The 17,754-nt window shown below is 43.6% G+C and overlaps 1 protein-coding gene across 5 annotated transcripts in view; it reads left to right on the top strand.

Moving 5' to 3' along the window:
• LOC147436096 (calcium-transporting ATPase 8, plasma membrane-type-like) overlaps positions 1-14,599 on the top strand; it is a 245,024-nt gene extending 230,425 nt beyond the window's left edge. For all 5 annotated transcript variants that reach the window (XM_086488995.1, XM_086488992.1, XM_086488993.1 and 2 more), the window contains 4 exons: positions 13,171-13,278; positions 13,396-13,487; positions 13,570-13,667; positions 14,020-14,599. In XM_086488995.1, the coding sequence (XP_086345121.1) occupies positions 13,171-13,278; positions 13,396-13,487; positions 13,570-13,667; positions 14,020-14,258 (537 nt within the window). In that variant the 3' untranslated portion in view covers positions 14,259-14,599. The remainder of the gene's footprint in view (positions 1-13,170; positions 13,279-13,395; positions 13,488-13,569; positions 13,668-14,019) is intronic.
• The last annotated feature ends 3,155 nt before the right edge of the window (positions 14,600-17,754 follow it).

The following is a 17,754-nucleotide window of genomic DNA, read 5'->3' as shown; positions in this document are numbered from 1 at the left end:
GTTTGTGCTTGTAGATGTGGATGCTCATTGTTTTGGGCAGTCCTTCCTATAGTGAACCTTAGCTTCAGGACAGTGTCGGCAAGGAGGGGACCCTTCTGGCAACGGACATTTGCTCCGATAATGTCCATACTCCCCGCACTTGTAGCACAAAATTGGCCTATTGGAGGGGCGAGGTGGTCTCTGCCCTTGCTGCACGGGACCGGATGCTGACGTGTAGAAGCTTTGGGGAACTGAAGGAGTACTAGCATGATAAAAGCTGGGGGATGCAAAGTTGTTGTGCATACCTTGCTGCATAGGTGTTGTCAGCAGAGGTGGCAATGGGTTTTGATGGCCATAGGGTGAGACCATGTTGGATGCAGGTGCTAGCCCTTGTTGGAGAGAAGGACCTAGACTTTGTTGTATTTGCCGCAATCCCTTGATATAGTAGCAATCCTTGTCTTTGTGCCCAGATTTTTCGCAAAAGTGGCAATAAGCCTAAAGGGGACAATCCTGTGGAGGATGTCCTGGAGAGCGACAAGAGCTGCACCATACCATAGCTTTAGTCTCCTGCTGAGACCGAAGCTCTTCTAGCTCTCTCTTGATTTGATCCAAAGCCTCAAGATGTGGTGGTTTTTCTTGTCTAAGAGAGATTGATTTCTCTTCTTGGAGAGCGCATTGTAGTTTTAGGGCTTCAAGTTCTCTGCGCAAAGAAGTCAATGGATCAAGAGGACCTTCCGAAAACACAGAGGGATTCTCTATGTGAGGGGGGTTGGTGAACAGCTTTCTAGTCCCCTCTATCCTAGTACAGCTGCGATGAACTCCTCCAGAGTGGCGTCGGGTCGGAAACTCTCTCGGAGTTTTTGCTGAGAAGTTTTGGGAAGCACCTTCTCTACCCACTTCTTAACCATGAATTCATCGGGTTGTTGGGGAAGCTTGGCAACCAGAGACTTGGTTTTCATCATAAGTTCTACAAAAGTCTCCTCTAGCTGGAGCACCATGTTGGCCAACTCATCCAAAACCTTCTCCTGATAGTCACCTGGCCTGAATGCTGCACAGAACTGTTGTCTTAAGGTTGCCCAAGTTGCAAAATGGTTCCTGCAAAGTGACTGTTACCATTTGTCTGCTAAGCCATCCAAGGTAGATAGAAAGAGTACCAAATAAGCATCCTCTCTATTAAGACCACGACCCCGACAAAGAGATACAAACCTCCTTGCATGGTCGTCAGGATCTTCTGAAGAGAGTCCTTTGAAGGTAGGGAACTTGATGTTCACCTTGGCCAAAACACTTGCCAAAGCCTCCATGGCCCCTTGCTCAGGAGCCCGTTGCTCAATAGCCTGTTGTCTCGCAGAATAGGAGAGAGCTTTACTGGAGAAGGTGATCTGGAAGATGTGGAACCGGATGGAGGAATGGGCGATGTCGTATGTGGAGGTATGGGTGATGAGGTGGATGGACTTCTACTAGGTACCAAGGGTCGTCTTCTGTTGTAGACTGTAGTACTTCAGAGGACTCAGTAGTGCGCTTTGACGCTCGACTGACCACCTTGTATGTGTCATGCAGCAACCACCAATCCAACCAAGCTTTGGGCAAGAAAACCTTGAATTGGTTGAAGACTGGTCTAGACTCTACTCGACCAGGCAAGTGACTAGACCTAGACTAGACCAGGGACGAGGAGGACTAGACCAGGGTCGAGGACTGGTTGGACCAGGGCGAGAGAAGAACAATGCAAGGCAAGGTAGGTGAAGCTAGATAGACCCGACTAGCTTCAAGATTTGTACCTCACAGAGAGTGAGACTTCAGTTGAGGTCCCACCGTGATCGCCAAACTGAGAGCACCTGTAGCGCGGATAGTGCCTTGGAGGTGGAGAGGAGGTGCGCCAAAAATGCTCCATGATGCATGACATGAGGCTATTCAATCCTTGTTGTGGCGAGGATAAGAGAGGCAGATAAAACTGCACATATGCCACAAGAATACATTGAACAATTCTGAGACGCACATGTAGTGGCCAGGTAGATAATTTCCAGTAAATGCAATCTAGATTCAAGGCAATGCCATACCCAATCAAGCTTATCCTTAGCAAATACATTCCATTCAATTGGATATCCCAAATGACGCACTAGAGTGTGAGAGGAAACAATCTCACCGGGCCATAATACCTTGTGCCATTCAGAAGCATTGAGAGGGATCAACCTGGATTTGCGAAAGTTAACTTTCAGCCCAGCCGCCAATCCAAAGAGATGGAGAACATGCATAATTTGTTGAACATCCTCATAATGATTCCAAGGTGTGAACAGTGAATCATCCGCATACCCTTGACCAATAAATGCTTTCCAGATGGCAGTGTTAGGCCATGCAAGTCTCCAGCTGAGGTTAAGGACTCTAAATGCATAAACAAAGGATGAGAAGCAATAGCATAAAGCAAATCACTGAGAGGACATCCTTGCCTGACAGAACGACCTAGAGACCAAGGTTCAGTAATGTAACCATCAAGCAAAGCAGCGGATGTGCTATGAGCATATAAGAAATACACCACCTGCACAAGTTTAGGCCCAAATCCAAGCTTTTGCATTACCTCAGCGATGTAGTCTCAAAGGACCGAGTCAAAAGATTTTTCTATGTCAACTTGCATGAACAACACATCCTGTTTGGTGTACTTTGCATATCCCATACCAAGAATGACATTTGCCAGACTATCAGTAATTTGGCGTCGTGGAATAAAATCATATTGAGATTGATGTATGCCTGAATGCAGGTAATCTTTGAAACGGTTAACAAGCATCTTGGCCATTAACTTATAGACAACAGGCATGAGAGTGATTGGTCGCCAATGAGAGAACTCCTCACATAGGACCTGTTTCGGCAACAATTTAAGAAGACCCTCTTTCCAAGAGGATGGCATCTGTTGTTGTTCCCATGCCCTATTCACCATAAATAGCAACGGGTCCTTGAGATGATCCCTGAATGAAATGAAAAACTCAATAGTGAGTCCATCCCAACCCGGAGATTTCCCACGGCCCAAATGCCTTGAGTTGTCTTGCAATTCCTCCTCAGTGAAAGGAACATCAAGCTCCTGTGCTCGTTGCGGGGAAAGGATCGGATTTATATCCGATAGAAACAAAAAACGTGCATGCCGTGCTTCCTGTGAAAGATGAGTATGAGCCGCAAAAACAGTTCCATAATGTGTCACCAAAGCTTCAGCAAGCTCCTGTATGGAAGGAGTCCACTCCCTAGATGGAAGTTTAATTCTTTTGATAGCTTGATTTTGTTTAGTATGATGTAAATGCTTGAAAAATTGCTTGGAAGCACAACCTTTATCTTGAAATGCATGTTGTCTAGCTCTAGTTTGCCAATTGGTCAGTTTTCTTTGATCATCGAGACGCAATATATTTTGAGCTGAAAATAATTCAGCTAGCTGAGCTTCAGAGAGCTGAGAATGATTGACCAATTGCATTAATGTCTGACATGTGCTTTTAGCCTGCTGCACTTGCCTTCGCTGGTGTGACATATAGACTTTTCCGTACTCCTGAATGACATGTTGAACTCGCATAACAAAACGATACCAAGCCGTGTCAATATGACCATACATCTGGAACAAAAGAGGTGAAATGGTGTCCACAATCATATTGTGAAAGGTTTCATGTGACAAATATGCATTATTGATATGTAGCAACCGCTTCCTCGGTAATGTGGTAGCATCTTGCATGTAGCCAAAGTGTAATGATACACTTATGGGAGCATGATCCGAGATGCCAAGCGTATGATCAATACTCATTTCACATATATAGTCCTCATACTGTTGCATATGCAGAATATACCATCAATCCAAGCGAGCACGATAAGAGGACAATGCATTGTGCTGGAAAGTGAATCCTGGGTCATTCTTATGCAAAGAATACCACATAATTAATGCATTACATCGTGACATCAAGTGATCCCATGACTGCTTTTCCACGGCTAGCATATGAGAATGATCAGTCGTATTATCCCGAGGATTCGATGCATTATTAAAATCCCCACAAAGAAATGCATTCGAGCGCCAATTGTAATATGCCATATCATTCCATACCCTCGCCCTATCCGCAGAAGTTGTAGAGGCATATAGACGTGCATATTCAAAGACTTTCCCATTCACCATACATTGGATTACCATCCACCTCCCAACAGGATCATTAAAAGCCAGAATTGGTTGTAGTTCATGACGAATAAGCATAAGCACTCCTGAGTAATCACCAAATCCTGCATAGGCGATCCAATACCCCCCGTAGTAAGATATCTGGCCAGCATACTCATGCTGATTGTGCTCTTGTAAAACTACGATGTCTGCCTTACATGTATGTACATATTGCCAAGTAAGCCGCCACTTTGCGTGATTGCTTAACCCACGCACATTGTATGAAATGCACTTTAAAGAGCTATGCATTATAAATAATATGTACAAAGGGCAAAGAAAGAGGATAATTTAAGTGTTGATGTGCATAAGCACGTCCTCATCAACCAAAGGTGGATGAGGAGGTGCTACCTGATAAGACTCCGGCAATATCGAATGGGATGTATTGGGCGAGGAAGAAAGAGGTCCTGAAGTATCCCCTGTGACTACATCCTTATAGGAACAAACAACCTTATCCCAAGCCTCCGCCAAAGACTTGTTATCGTTGTAGAGAAGCTTCTTCTGAGAGAGCTTGAGAGAGGAGGAAGAAGGTACATAATTGCATAAAGAAACCTCATTACGTACTTTAATCACTTTTTTGGGGACTGTCCAAGCCTCTGTGACTGAGACTGGGGCCTTGCCTTTATCTTCACTCTTGTCTTTCGCTTTATCCTTTGTCGCTGTGTGATCCCTAGGCGTATTAGGCAATGCTTGTTTCCCTTTGCCTTTATTTCCACCAGTTGCCTCTATAGGAGGAGAGATTCAAGTGATTGTGGCCTCACGTGTAGCTCTCGCTAGGAAAGTGGATTGCGAAGGAGGCACAGCCGAGGGGGGGGGTTGAAGATTAGGTTCAGGACACTCCGATTGCATATGACCGAATTTGCCACAGTGGAAACAAGAATTGGCAAATTTGTCCCATTTAAGCTTAAAATGACGTTTACCAACAACAGGATCACCCGAATTTAGTGTAATGCCTATTGCACTTAGGAGTATCAGTGTCCCAAAGGATACAAAAACGATTAGTATTTGCATCCAACTTAGGCAGGCAAATCACCTTCCCCAATTGAGCAGACAATAAAGAAGAAAGTGATGCCAGGTGCAAGGAAAATCGAGCACCTCAACCCATACGGGACACTTCTTGTAACAAACTGCTAACGTGTCAAAGCCTAAAGAATGGAGCCAACTTACAGATGCCGGCCGAGGGGCCTAAACCCTAAGAAGAACAAGTAACAGAAGAAGAAGTCCTACCAACTTATGGGGACCCCGTTCGATGGGGCCCCAAGTGACACAAAGGATTAAAATAAAGCAGGACCCGCACACATACAAAAACTGATGATGTGGCAGATTTTCGAAAATTGCACTGACATGATGACGTGGCATGCTGTACGGAATTCCGCGTTTTCCGCTGGCTGATGACGTGGTAGGCTGTACGGATTTCCGTAAATTACGTTGGCAGCTTTTGGCATTGCTTTTTGGACCAAAAGCTTTTGAGTTTTCAAGGCTTTTCACTATAACTACTTTTCAAGCCAAGGGCCTTTAAATATGAGGTTAGGGCTCATTCTCTGGCATGCTTCCTAGAGAAGGTGCAGAGTCTGGAATACCGGCTTGTACTGTGTTGATGCAATATAAAGAAATACCGAAAGGGGCGCCAAGGTTTGGGGCCAATACTCTCTGGGGTGGAATTTCGCCACTCCGTGTCACGTGTCGTCTCTCTCTTTCAGTTCAGTTGTTATTGAAGTGCTAAAAGTCTGTTCAGTCTGTTCTTTTCTATTGGCAGGTGGTGCCCGTCTTGTGACACTTCTGGCGAATCAAGCTCTGATAATCTTTAGTGAGAGCCCATGGAAGGACATGAGTCATTTGCGTATTAAAAAAGAGCGGGGACATTTCCAACAGTGAATCCCACGCTTTCGTATCAAATAACAACACTTCATAGAAGCCCCCTGCGCCAAAGTAAACACCACGTACTGCTCGACGCTTTAACAGGAAATCGATCCATTGCCCAACATCTTGTGCAGTAGGCATTTTACCGGGGAGAAATAAGATGACTGCATTAAGGGCTTATTGAGCAACTGCATCCATGAGCTCTTGCACTGGAATACATAGTAACAGGAATAGGGGGCCATCCCACATTTTACGTGCATCTTGAAAATCCTCCTATAAACAATCCTTGATAATTGGCAGGGCATCCATGGTGGAATCATCAACTCCTTTCATTCTTTTGTAAGTACACGTATCTGCAGGCTCCATGGAGGACTGAAATGACAGCAACTCTGAAGGGACGGAGGGAAAACACCTCCTTCTACGCTAAGTACACATGCACACAGTAGATTATGCACAGGACAGAGACTCACACACGCACACACCAAACCTAAACTACAGAGACGACGAGTTGTACAAGGCTTGCGTTGGAAGCTGACTGTCGAGGCAAGGGAGGGCAGTCTGGCGCTGGAACAGAGAGGAGCAGGGGCACAAGAGCAGGACCGCTACCACACATAGACACACACTGTCCAACTCGCTACCACGCACCACTGTATACACACAAAGGCTCGCACCCTCGCGCGCGCGCGCGCACACACACACACACACACAAGCGGGCTAGGGCATAGAGAATTGCAAATGCGCGCAGGAGACCCACGCAATAGAGGAGCAAGAATCGCGTCACAGACCTTTCTCACCGTATCACACACACTCACTTTTCTCACCATCAGAGACCTTTCTCACCGTATCGCGCACACCATCACACACACACACACCTTTCTCACCGTATCACACACACTCACACACACTTTTTTTTTTGTAAAATTGCTTTGATTAATTTACAAGTGGAAAACCTCAAAGCGACGAAAACCCACGAAGAGAAAGGGATACAAAAAGCGGAGCACTATGAGGCTCCGAAGGCTAGAAACAGTCAAAGTAAATCCTGTAGGTATCAAGAGTGATGTCTCCAGCGTCATAGACAAAATGCAGCACTTGACCAAGAGAAAATTTGAAATAGGGAAAGGGGTCAACAGAAGTGCCTTGGAACATTAAGGAGTTCCTATGGTGCTAGATGGCCCAGAGAGTCCAAAATCTGACCTAGGTGAAGAACACCGCAAACTGAGATTGCGGTGTCTGTAGCACCCCAAAAATCCAAAAGGGTCTATGAAAAGAGCCAAAAGGAAAATGCAGCCAAAGATCAGTCGACACTTGCCGAATGAAGGCTTTGGAGTGACAACAAGGCCACAGTAAGTGTGGCACGGTCTCCTTAGCTTCAAGGAATCTGGGTCAGCGCGAAGGTGCAATATGCCGAGCATGTAACACACTGCCAACAGGTAGAGCTCCCACCAAGCAGCGCCACAAGAAAACAAGTTCCTTCAAAGGCAGATGACTCTACCAAATGCGGAGAGTAGCATTTCTAAGGCACTTTGGAGAAGGCACCACATCTGAAAAATTGTGGCAATTGTTGATGGAGTTGAAGCAAGGAAGTATGGCTGAATATGCAGCTATACGAATCAAAGTTCGTGGATCTATGGGGACGATGGGTTGCATCGCTGAGGGAGGGCAAAGGGGCACCCGATTTTCTAAAGAAAGACCGGTTTGTGGTTGGTTTATGGCCAATTCTTAAGGAAAAGGTGAAGGGAAGGTTTCCTGCTACGTATGAGGTAGCAATTGAAGTAGCTCGTCTTAAAGATAAGAAATTGGGTCTACAAGTAAGAACTACCGAGGAAGAGGAACCGGGTAGGGGCCGACCACACCTAGCCACAAGAGGAATCGGCCACAAGAACCAGCTGAGGATCAACAAGACCTGCTCAACCGAATCCATGAGAGCCCAAGGTTGTTGTTGCTCCACCAAAACTGGCAACAGCATAGCTTTCCGAGCCAGAAGATGACGTCTCAAGTCCAAAATATTTAACCCTCCAAGCCGTTTGGGAGAACACAGCTTGTCCATAGATAGAAGCCGAAGACCCTTCGTGCTAGACGAGGTCCGCCAAAAATGCTCTAAAATATTGGACATGAGGGACTGTAAGCGCAATCGAGGCCAGGATAGCTAAGGCAAGTGAAACTGCACATAAGCCACAAGCATGCATTGGACAATCCTGAGACGCACATGAAGTGGCCACATGGACAATTTCCAATAAGTTAAATTGGAATGCAGACGTTGCAGCACCCAATCCTGTTTCTGCATAGCCGATACATTCCAACCCAGCGGATAACCCAAATGGCGAACCAGAACGTGCGGAGGAACAATCTGCCCAGGCCACAATATCTTATGCTAGTCACACTCTTTCAAAGGCAATAGCTTGGATTTACAAAAGTTAACTTTGAGACATGGTGTCAATCCAAAGAAGTGAAGAGTATGCATAATTTGTTGTACATCAACAAAGAGTCATCCGCATAGACCTGACCTGCAAACTGCTGTCCAGAAGGTAATGTCAAACCATGTAATCTACCAGTGGAAGTCAAGGAATTCAAATACATAAACAAGGGGTGAGTAGCGACCGCATAAAGCAAAGCACTGAGAGGGCAGCCCTACCTTACCGACCGTCCCAACGGCCAAGATTCTGTGAGAGATCCTTCCAACAAGCCTGAAGAAGAGTTGTGTGCATACAAGAAAAGCACGACACGGGGTAGCCTAGGCCCAAATCCCAAGTGTTGCATGGTATCTGCAATATAATCCCAAAGAACAGTATTAAATGCCTTTTCAATGTCAACTTGCATGACCAAGACATTTTGTTGAGTATATTTTGCATATTCCATACCAATGATGACATTCGCGAGGTTATCAGTAATTTGATGTCGTGGAATGAAGCCGTATTGAGATTGATGCAAGCCTTCATGCAGAAAGCACTTGAGTCGGTTAGCAAGCATTTTTGCCATTAATTTCTATACCACGGGCATGAGTGTAATAGGCCGCCAATGAGAGAATTCTTCACACAATGCATGCTTAGGTATCAGCTTGAGCAAACCTTCTTTCCAAGAGGAGGGCAATTCCTGTTGTTCCCAAGCTGTATTCATCATGAACAACAGAGGCAACTTCAAATAATCCCAGAAAGACAAGAAAATTCCATAGAGAGACCATCCCAACCAGGAGCTCTCCACCGGCCCAAATCAAGCAAGCTGGCATACAATTCCGAGTCAGTGAAAAAAGCTTCCAAGTCTTGAGCCTGCTGCATCGAAAGAATGGGAGTAACATGCGATAGAAACATGTGACGCGCTTGGCGAGCTTCTCTCGTGGGAGAAGAAGGGGCCTCAAAAATCTTGCCATAATGAGAGTGTAGGGCTAGTGCTAGCCCCCGTAAAGTGGCGGTCCACTCCCCTGACGGTAATTTAACTCTCCGTATAGCTTGAGACTGCCTGGAGTGGTGCAAATGTTGGAAGAATTGTTTAGAAGCACATCCTTTATCTGCAAAAGCCTGTTGACGAGCTCGAGTTTGCCATTTGGCCAATTTCCTCTCATTATTGTGCCGTAACATAGTGCGAGCAGAAAGCAACTCAATCATTTGAGTGTCAGTAAGAGAAGAATAATTAGCCAAGTGCATTAATCTGATACAAGCATCCTTTGCCATATTAACATGTTCCCTTAATCGTGACAAATAATCCCTGCCATAGTCCTGGATAACACATTGAACACGCATAACAAAGCGGAACCAGGCTATGTCCATATCAACATACATCTGAGAGATCAAAGGTGGGATGATATCCACAATCATAGCGCGAAAAAGCTCATGCTTGAGATAAGCATTATTGACATGCAAAAATCTCTTCTTGGGTAGGCGGTCATTGACATCAAAAGAGCCAAAACAAAGTTTCAAGCAACGGAAAAATGATCCGAGAGACACATAGCATAATCAATCCTCATCTCACATACAAATTCATCATACGGTTTCATGTGAAACAGATACCAGCGATCCAACCGAGCACGATACATAGATTGAGCATTATGCTGAAAAGTGAATCCTGGATCAACTGCATGCAAAAAGGGCCACAAATCAAACCCATTATATGTCAACATAAACTGATTCCATGATTGCCGTTCCATATGAAGCATGTGAGAAGTAGTATTATCCGCAAGGTTTGGTGCATTATTAAAATCTCCACAAAGAAATGCATTGGAACGCCAACAATAAGAGGAGACAGCACTCCACAACCGTGCCCTATCTGCAGTAGCTGTGTACGCATATAATCCTCCAAATTAGAAAACTTCCCCATTAACAATACATTGGATGACCATCCATCTCCCAACCGGAGCATTGAAGACGAAGGTCGGGAAGAGTTCATGTCGAACAAGTATAAGCACTCCAAATAGCCAGTTGATCCTGCGTAAGCTATCCAATAGCCCGCAAAGTAAGAAGTCTGTCCTGCAAACTGATGTTGGTTATGCTCTTGAAGAACCACAATGTCCGCTTTACATGTATGTACATAGTGCCAAGTAAGCCGCCACTTGTCGTGATTGCATAACCCACGCACATTATAGGAGATGCAATTCAAAGAACTATGCATTCTATATGGTATATACAGTGGGCGAGAAAACGGGAAACAGGGGAAAACTCAAGTAACAGTGCCCATCGACACATCCTCCCCGATTGTAGATACCTGAGAAGGTGGGTCAAGACCTGGACCAGGATGATTGAAAACAAAGGCACCTTGCGATGTAGAGGCTTCTCTTGTAACAACTTCCTTGTAAGAGCGAACCACCTTGTCCCAAGCTTCAGCCAAAGAAGTGTTGTCATTACAAGGGAGTTTTTTCTTAGCAACATTCTTCAAAGGGGGCACATAGTTACTAGAAGATGCCGGAATACGGGTTGTAGAGGCTTTAGCGGGTTTCTTGGGCACTATCCATGTTTGAGAGGTTGAAACCTGTTCTTTTTCTTTGTCTTTAATATTTGGAGAAGTAGAAAGTGCAGACAATTGTAATTGTTTTCCTTTGCCTTTATTCGTCCCAGCTGTCGGGGAGGAGGTTGAAGCACCTTTGGTTTGAACCTCAGTAGAAGATTTCGGAGGTGAGTGAGGTTGAGGAGTAGGGACAGTTGAAGGAGGTGGTTGCAGGTTTGGTTCCGGACATTTGGATTGCATATGAACAAATTTGCCACAGCGGAAGCAAGAATTTGCAAATTTGCCCCATTTAAGTTTAAATGGACGCTTTCCAACCACTGCATTCCCAGAATCGATCAAAATATCTGCTGGTGTGGGGATATCCGTATCCCACAGAATACAAAAACGATTTGTCTTTGCTTCCAGCTTAGGAGGGCAAATGACTTTGCCCAACTCAGCAGCCAACAAAGGAAGAAAGTGACGCCAAGTGCGAGGAAAGTTGACCACCTCAACCCAGACAGGACACTTGTGACGAATGAGGCTCTGATAGTCCTTGGTGAGAGCCCAGGGCAGTACATGAGTCATCTGTGTATTGAAGAAAAGAGGAGACATTTCAAGCAAATCATCCCGAGCATCCCATGTCGGCCAGCAAGACTTCATAGAAACCTCGCACGCCAAAGTAAACCCCTCGGACTGCTTGCCGTTTGAGTAGAAAATCAACCCATTGGCCCAAGTCCTGAGCTGTAGTCATTCTACCCGGGATAAGTGCATATTGAGCAACAGGATCCATAAGCTCTTGTATAGGAATGCGCACTTCCATGACGGGAGTGGATCCTTCTCAGGCTTGACGTGCATCCTCGAAGTCCTCATGCAAACATTCTTTGATAAGGCTTAAAGCATCCATATCCAAAGTTTCCATGGCTTTCCCGCGCTTGTATATACACTGCTCAGTCGAATCCATGGGAAGCTCACACACATACACACACACGCTCTCTTTTTTGGTGTTTTTGAATTTTGATTGCTATTCTCACACACACACACACGTGCACACACACACCCACACACACTCTTTTTGGTGTTTTTGATTTGACTGTTATTCACACAGACACGCAGACAGAAGGTGGTTGTACATGAACCCACTCTCACACACACACACACACACACTCTGGCTATGTAGCATTGCAGAAAAGATGGCCAACGATATGCTTTAATTATCTATTGTGCTACCTGTCGAGGCCTTTAGGTACTCCAGCATTGATAAATTTCAAACGCTTCTGTTGTGCTATGCTGCCAGCGTTATGTCAATTGCTGCTGTAGCGCTATTTACATAGAGCTCTTAGCATTCAACACGCGCGCGTGCACACACACACGCTGGCGAGGGTGCATAGAGCTGCTGCTGCGCTCAGGAGATCCACGCGACTCACACACACACACGCACACTTGACACACACCAACACGCAGCACGCATACACGCGGGCGCGCACCAACCTGTGGGCAGGTTGTGACTCGCGAGGTGGAAGGGCTGCTGCAGATTGCGCAGGCTTAGGGTTCGCGAGCAGGACTGCAGTTTGTAAATCACCAGGGCCACGCTCCTAAGGACATGCACATTCACACGTACACACACACACACACACACACACACACACCCTTAAAATTACTATTCTTTAGTTTCGGACATCTTAAAATCTTTAACATTTCTCTTATGCTTGTTACCATTTCTTTCTATGTCTTGGTTTCTTTTATGTGTTCCACGTTTGGACTTACCCAACTGATTCCTTGAGGGCCTATATCTGGGCAATGGGCATTCATGTGTATCATTGGGCCATTGATTCCTATAACTAGTGGGAGAGCTAATGGAGCTGCCAACTGTTCTATTGTTTATTGGTATGTTATCAATTTTACGAATTTTTTTTGCATGGTAATACAAAATCCTTCTTCTTTGTTTGGTGTTCTGTTAGGATTGGCCTATGTATACCATCTTTGAAACATAGCTAAAAGGTTTGAAGAGAGAGGAGTTTTCCACAACAGCGTTCATTTAGCTCTGATAATTTGTGCTCTTAAAGAAGCAAAATATAAACAGTTTCCTGTGCCAATCATGTTTAAAGGGTCTCTATTACGTGTGTGGAGTCTGGCAACTACTTGTAAACATTGTTGGAGAGTGGAAGTATATTATTAGATTTTCAAGCTTGCAAGTTTTTCCAAAAAAAGTGCATTTTCAGAAATGTTTGTATTGAAGAATTTTATCTTCTTTCAAGGTCTTCAACGAATTAAATGCTAGAAAACCAGAGGAGATAAATATTTTCCAAGGCCTAATGACGAGCAGGGTATTTTTGTATGTGATTGCCTTGACAGTAGCTATCCAGGTCAGTATCTTGAAAACAAGCTAGTTGATTTTTAATCAATCCAAAATTTGATTCTTTTTGCTCTCTTAGTAAGTAGGTATAAGCCTTACATTTTCCCATGCTGTGTTGAAAGCACAGGTGTTGCTTGTTGAACTTTGTGGCTCCTTCACATCAACAGTGCACTTGCCTTGGCATAGGTGGTTGTTGTGCGTTGCATTCGGGGCTATGAGGTGCCTCTTCTTACTTCACATTTAACATTGAATTGAAGGGCTGTAAGGTGTTTGGTTTAAAAATGCAAAGATATGTGTGCAGCATGCCCCTGGGTGCAATAATCAAGTTCATTCCAGTGCCAAAGCAACCCATTTGGAGCAGCTGGCAGCATCGAGGCGACTTGGTCTTCAGAGAAGGAGGTACTTCGTCTCCCAAAATTTATCGTGTGCATGTCGGTTTCTAGGCGGCATATATGTTGTCTAACCACTTCTGGCGAGTGGTCGGATGGAAAGAAGCCACTTTTCCCCTTGTGCAGGAGCATCCTGCTCCCCCATCTTCTCCATCTCCCTTCACTCTCTTACTTGGTTCGGTTTAAAACATTTGGTTGTTTCGAAGTATTAAAGGTGATTCAAGTCTTGCAGATTCGGTAGTTCATTGTCTTTCCATTTGACCGCTCACCCAAAGTGGTTACATAAGTCTGTCAACGTCGAGGCCATATTTTATCTTGAAGCTGGAAAGACTACGACACAATCTTTATCATATGTTTTGCAGGGTCTGTCATGTCGTTGATGCTTCGTCAAGGGAGCCAAAAAGTGGATTTGCAGAAATCAAGGTCTGTGAAGTCGACCAAATTCTACACCGAATTTAGCACTGATGGTGAGAACGCTCCTGAACCAGAAAGCTTCTGTCTAAACTTGAAGAAAACCTTCTGTCCAAGGGGAGTTACCCCTTCTGCAAGCAATGATGTGGAAAACCCAAACATGCGAAACAACAATCAGGCATGGCGATGAAGAGAGAGAATATCGCTCTTCTGAAAATACCTTGAGGCAGCTAAAGCAGCCCATGCGGTGTTGTCCACATGCTTTAGTCATGACATTTTGACTTGTCAATGAGCAGAGCCATCATTTGCTCTTGCATCTTCCGGATTTTGCTTGCAAAGAAGATGCAAAATTTGTCTTTGTAATATTCTCCCAGTGCTTGTTGGTATGTTTGGTTGCTTGTGGGTGATAGGGTTGCCGATTTTCTGTGAATGCTCATGACCTTATTTAACACAAGTGTGTAAAGGAATGCTCAGTGACAAGCACAAGAAGATTTTGAAATTTTCTCATGTATGAAAAGGGAGCCTTTTTCAGTGTTTTTCATACAATGTATAACATCATGAGCTTCTGCTCAGGAGGCACCGCATACCTAGCTAGGTATGATTAGGGGCAAGGGACCACCGGCCCCCCCACCGGGCAGCGGTCCCCTGCCCCCAATCGCACCTAGCTAGGTATGCCGTCCCTCCCTCACAGAAGCTCATGATGTTGAGGTAAGTCATAATGTGGGAATTATTGTGAGAATCTGTCCAAAACTTCTTGTGAAGAAGAAGCTGAGCTTTTTGTGCACACAGATGCTTTGATATTCTCATATTGGTTTGTCTAAAAGATATTACTTGGTCAGCAGTCCCTTGCCCCCAATCGCACCTAGCTAGGTATGCCGTGCCTCCCTCACAGAAGCTCATGATGTTGAGGTAAGTCGTAATGTGGGAATTATTGTGAGAATCTGTCCAAAACTTCTTGTGAAGGAGAAGCTGAGCTTTTTGTGCACAGAGATGCTTTGATATTCTCATATTGGTATTCTCATATTGGTTTTTCTGGAAGATATTACTAGGGGGCCCCTTTTTCTCTGTTTCTATAGTTATGCAGCCAATTTTGTGTCAAGCATATAAAGCATCTCTCGTACAATTCATATGTTCAAGAAGGTTCTTGAATTTTGTGAACACTGATTTTTCACACCCCCCTTGTGAAGAATCCTCCTCGATTTGTCTCTCCTATTATACGTGGAGGACGCTGTTTTATATGTGGTAGAGCAGGTCATATGGCCACTGGATATTCTCCATGTACAGCTTTTATTTAGAATGAAACTTGGATGCCTAAGCAAATAGACTCTGAGAAGGTAGAGACATTTAGGGTTACTTTTGACTCATTGTAAACTCCTCTTCCTTTTCCATAGTAACATAATTTCTACAAACGTAGAAGCTTAACAACTACATCCATCTGCCAAAGCTCAAAAACTAGGATGGCCAACTACCTCCAGGAAGAGAGAGCTAAAGGCAAGCAATCACACTAAGGTGGACTCCAAGAGCTTGGAGAGGGTTGTTGCCATGATCTGTACATACCCCATGCATTCTCCGCGTACTTCGATATCCCAATTCTAGGCTAGGCATACTTGATTGGATGGGTTGTCAAGCATGGACTCAATAGAGTGGTTAGGAAATTCCACCGTCTTCCTTAGCAGAAGAACATCTTTGTGGTTATAATTCACAAGTTTTTAGGAGGATTCCCATTCTGTCTCCTAGATTTAGGAAAACCTTTCCTTGTCCATATTCTTTGCACCCAAAAATTTTGTATGTTTGTTACAAGAAGAAAACTTTCCATAGCCTCAAGTCCATTCATTTTTCGAAAGAGATCCCACATTTCCTATTAGGTGTCTAACATTTTATCATTCACTTGCAAAGAAATCTTCGGAGCATGTAATAAGATTTTGTCTCATGTCATGGAGCATGTATATGAAACTTTTACAAGTTAGTTTTCCTTACGCAATCTACAATTTACAAGATCCCTCTACTCTTTTGTAGAGATTGGTAATCAGCAATCTCATGTAATTTGTGAATCACATGCCTAAGCAACCTTTTTATGTAAAATTATGCAAGGAAGAAACTTCAACTATTATCCTTATCTTTGTTTTGTTTAATTTTCAAACCAGCTACTTTGTACTTTGTAATACACAACTTCCAATGGCTTGTGTGCCTTGGATTCATTCCATACAGTATTTTGTTGCTTTTGCACTCATTGATTAGATTTCCACATTTTGACTTTTGAGAGCTACATACAACAATGCATAATCTTGTGTCTTACCTACGCTAGATTTATTAATCTTGCATTTATTGTGTTTGACTTTATTGAAAATGATAACGATGGTCCATTAGAAGACTAGCTATATTAGAATTTGGATTGCATTGCGAGTCTATATTGGCATTTGACTATTGGCACATATGTCCCCATTAAAGCCCAAAAGCAATGTGGGTTGTAGAAAATACTAGAGACTTGTGTGACTATAAACTAGCGTGGGTTGTAAAAAATATTAGAGTCTTGTGCAACTTTAAGCTATGTGGCCATGAACTTGCAAGTGTTGAGATTACCATTGTAAATGCTTTAACAAGCTTTGTGAAAAAGTTCATTTTCTCATTTTACATATTTAAATGCATGTTTTTACGTCTTTATCTTCTCTAAATTGAATAGCCTTGAAGTTTGTCTTTTGGTTCTACAAATAAAATGATGAGGTGGTCTTAGGAGAGTAGCTATATATTGAGGTGGTCTCTTTTGGAAATGCCAAACACTTGCAAATTGATGTCCATATTGTATGATATCATGCGTCACCACTATTTATTGTACAACCCTCTTTGTTTGGGCTTGCCTTCTGGCACCAAATGCAGGAAATTAAAGCTATAGGTTGGAGCAAATTTTGGAGACCTACACAACTATCAGACATATGGACGTTAAATTGCAAGTGTTGGAAGTTTCCCTAATGCTTTTGATTTTTACATGTTGTAATGGTGTTGGAAAGATGGGTGTGTGTTGTGCATATTTTGATGTGTGATTTTCTATTTTACCTACTCACGATATGGTACTCTCACATTTTGTACTTTAGCCTTCCAAAAAATGAAATAGCTTGTCAACGTTGAGTGGGCACATGTACACTAGATGCACCACTTCTCCTCATTGCAACACTTTGATTTTATTATCTCGCGCAATTTGTGAGTGTCTAATTGATTTTCACATGCTTCATCTTCATATGCTCCATAATCTAATCATGCTAGAATGTTTTACTATTAATTAAATTGCAAGCTCTTCAATGTGATTGCAACAATCGCTACAACCAAGCTAGGGTGTTAGAAAAGAATCAACCAAACTTGATACACTACTCTTCATCATTTCACAACCCTTCATTTTTGTTAACATCACATGCAATCATGGGCATTTAAACCCTTTTTTAAGCGCTTCATCTTTGCATGCTCTTATAATTCAATGTTGAGATGTTAGAAAAAAATCAACTTCAATAAAATTGAAAATTCATGAATGTGATTGCAAAAACATTGACAACAAGCTAGTTTAGAGTTGGCCCAAATAAGCAACATCTTGCTTTTCAGCATTGGAACATTGAGAAAGGCAAGCATGATGATGGCTAATATTTTATCTTCATTCTTTGTTTCATCCACTTTTGCTTCCATGTCACCTCCTCTTCTTA

Source organism: Adiantum capillus-veneris, chromosome 18, assembly GCF_014529385.1.
Source record: "Adiantum capillus-veneris isolate H3 chromosome 18, ASM1452938v2, whole genome shotgun sequence".
In the NCBI taxonomy this organism is placed as follows: domain Eukaryota; kingdom Viridiplantae; phylum Streptophyta; class Polypodiopsida; order Polypodiales; family Pteridaceae; genus Adiantum; species Adiantum capillus-veneris.
The sequence above is the reverse complement of the archived record's forward strand: the minus strand, read 5'-3'. Positions and strand labels throughout refer to the sequence as shown.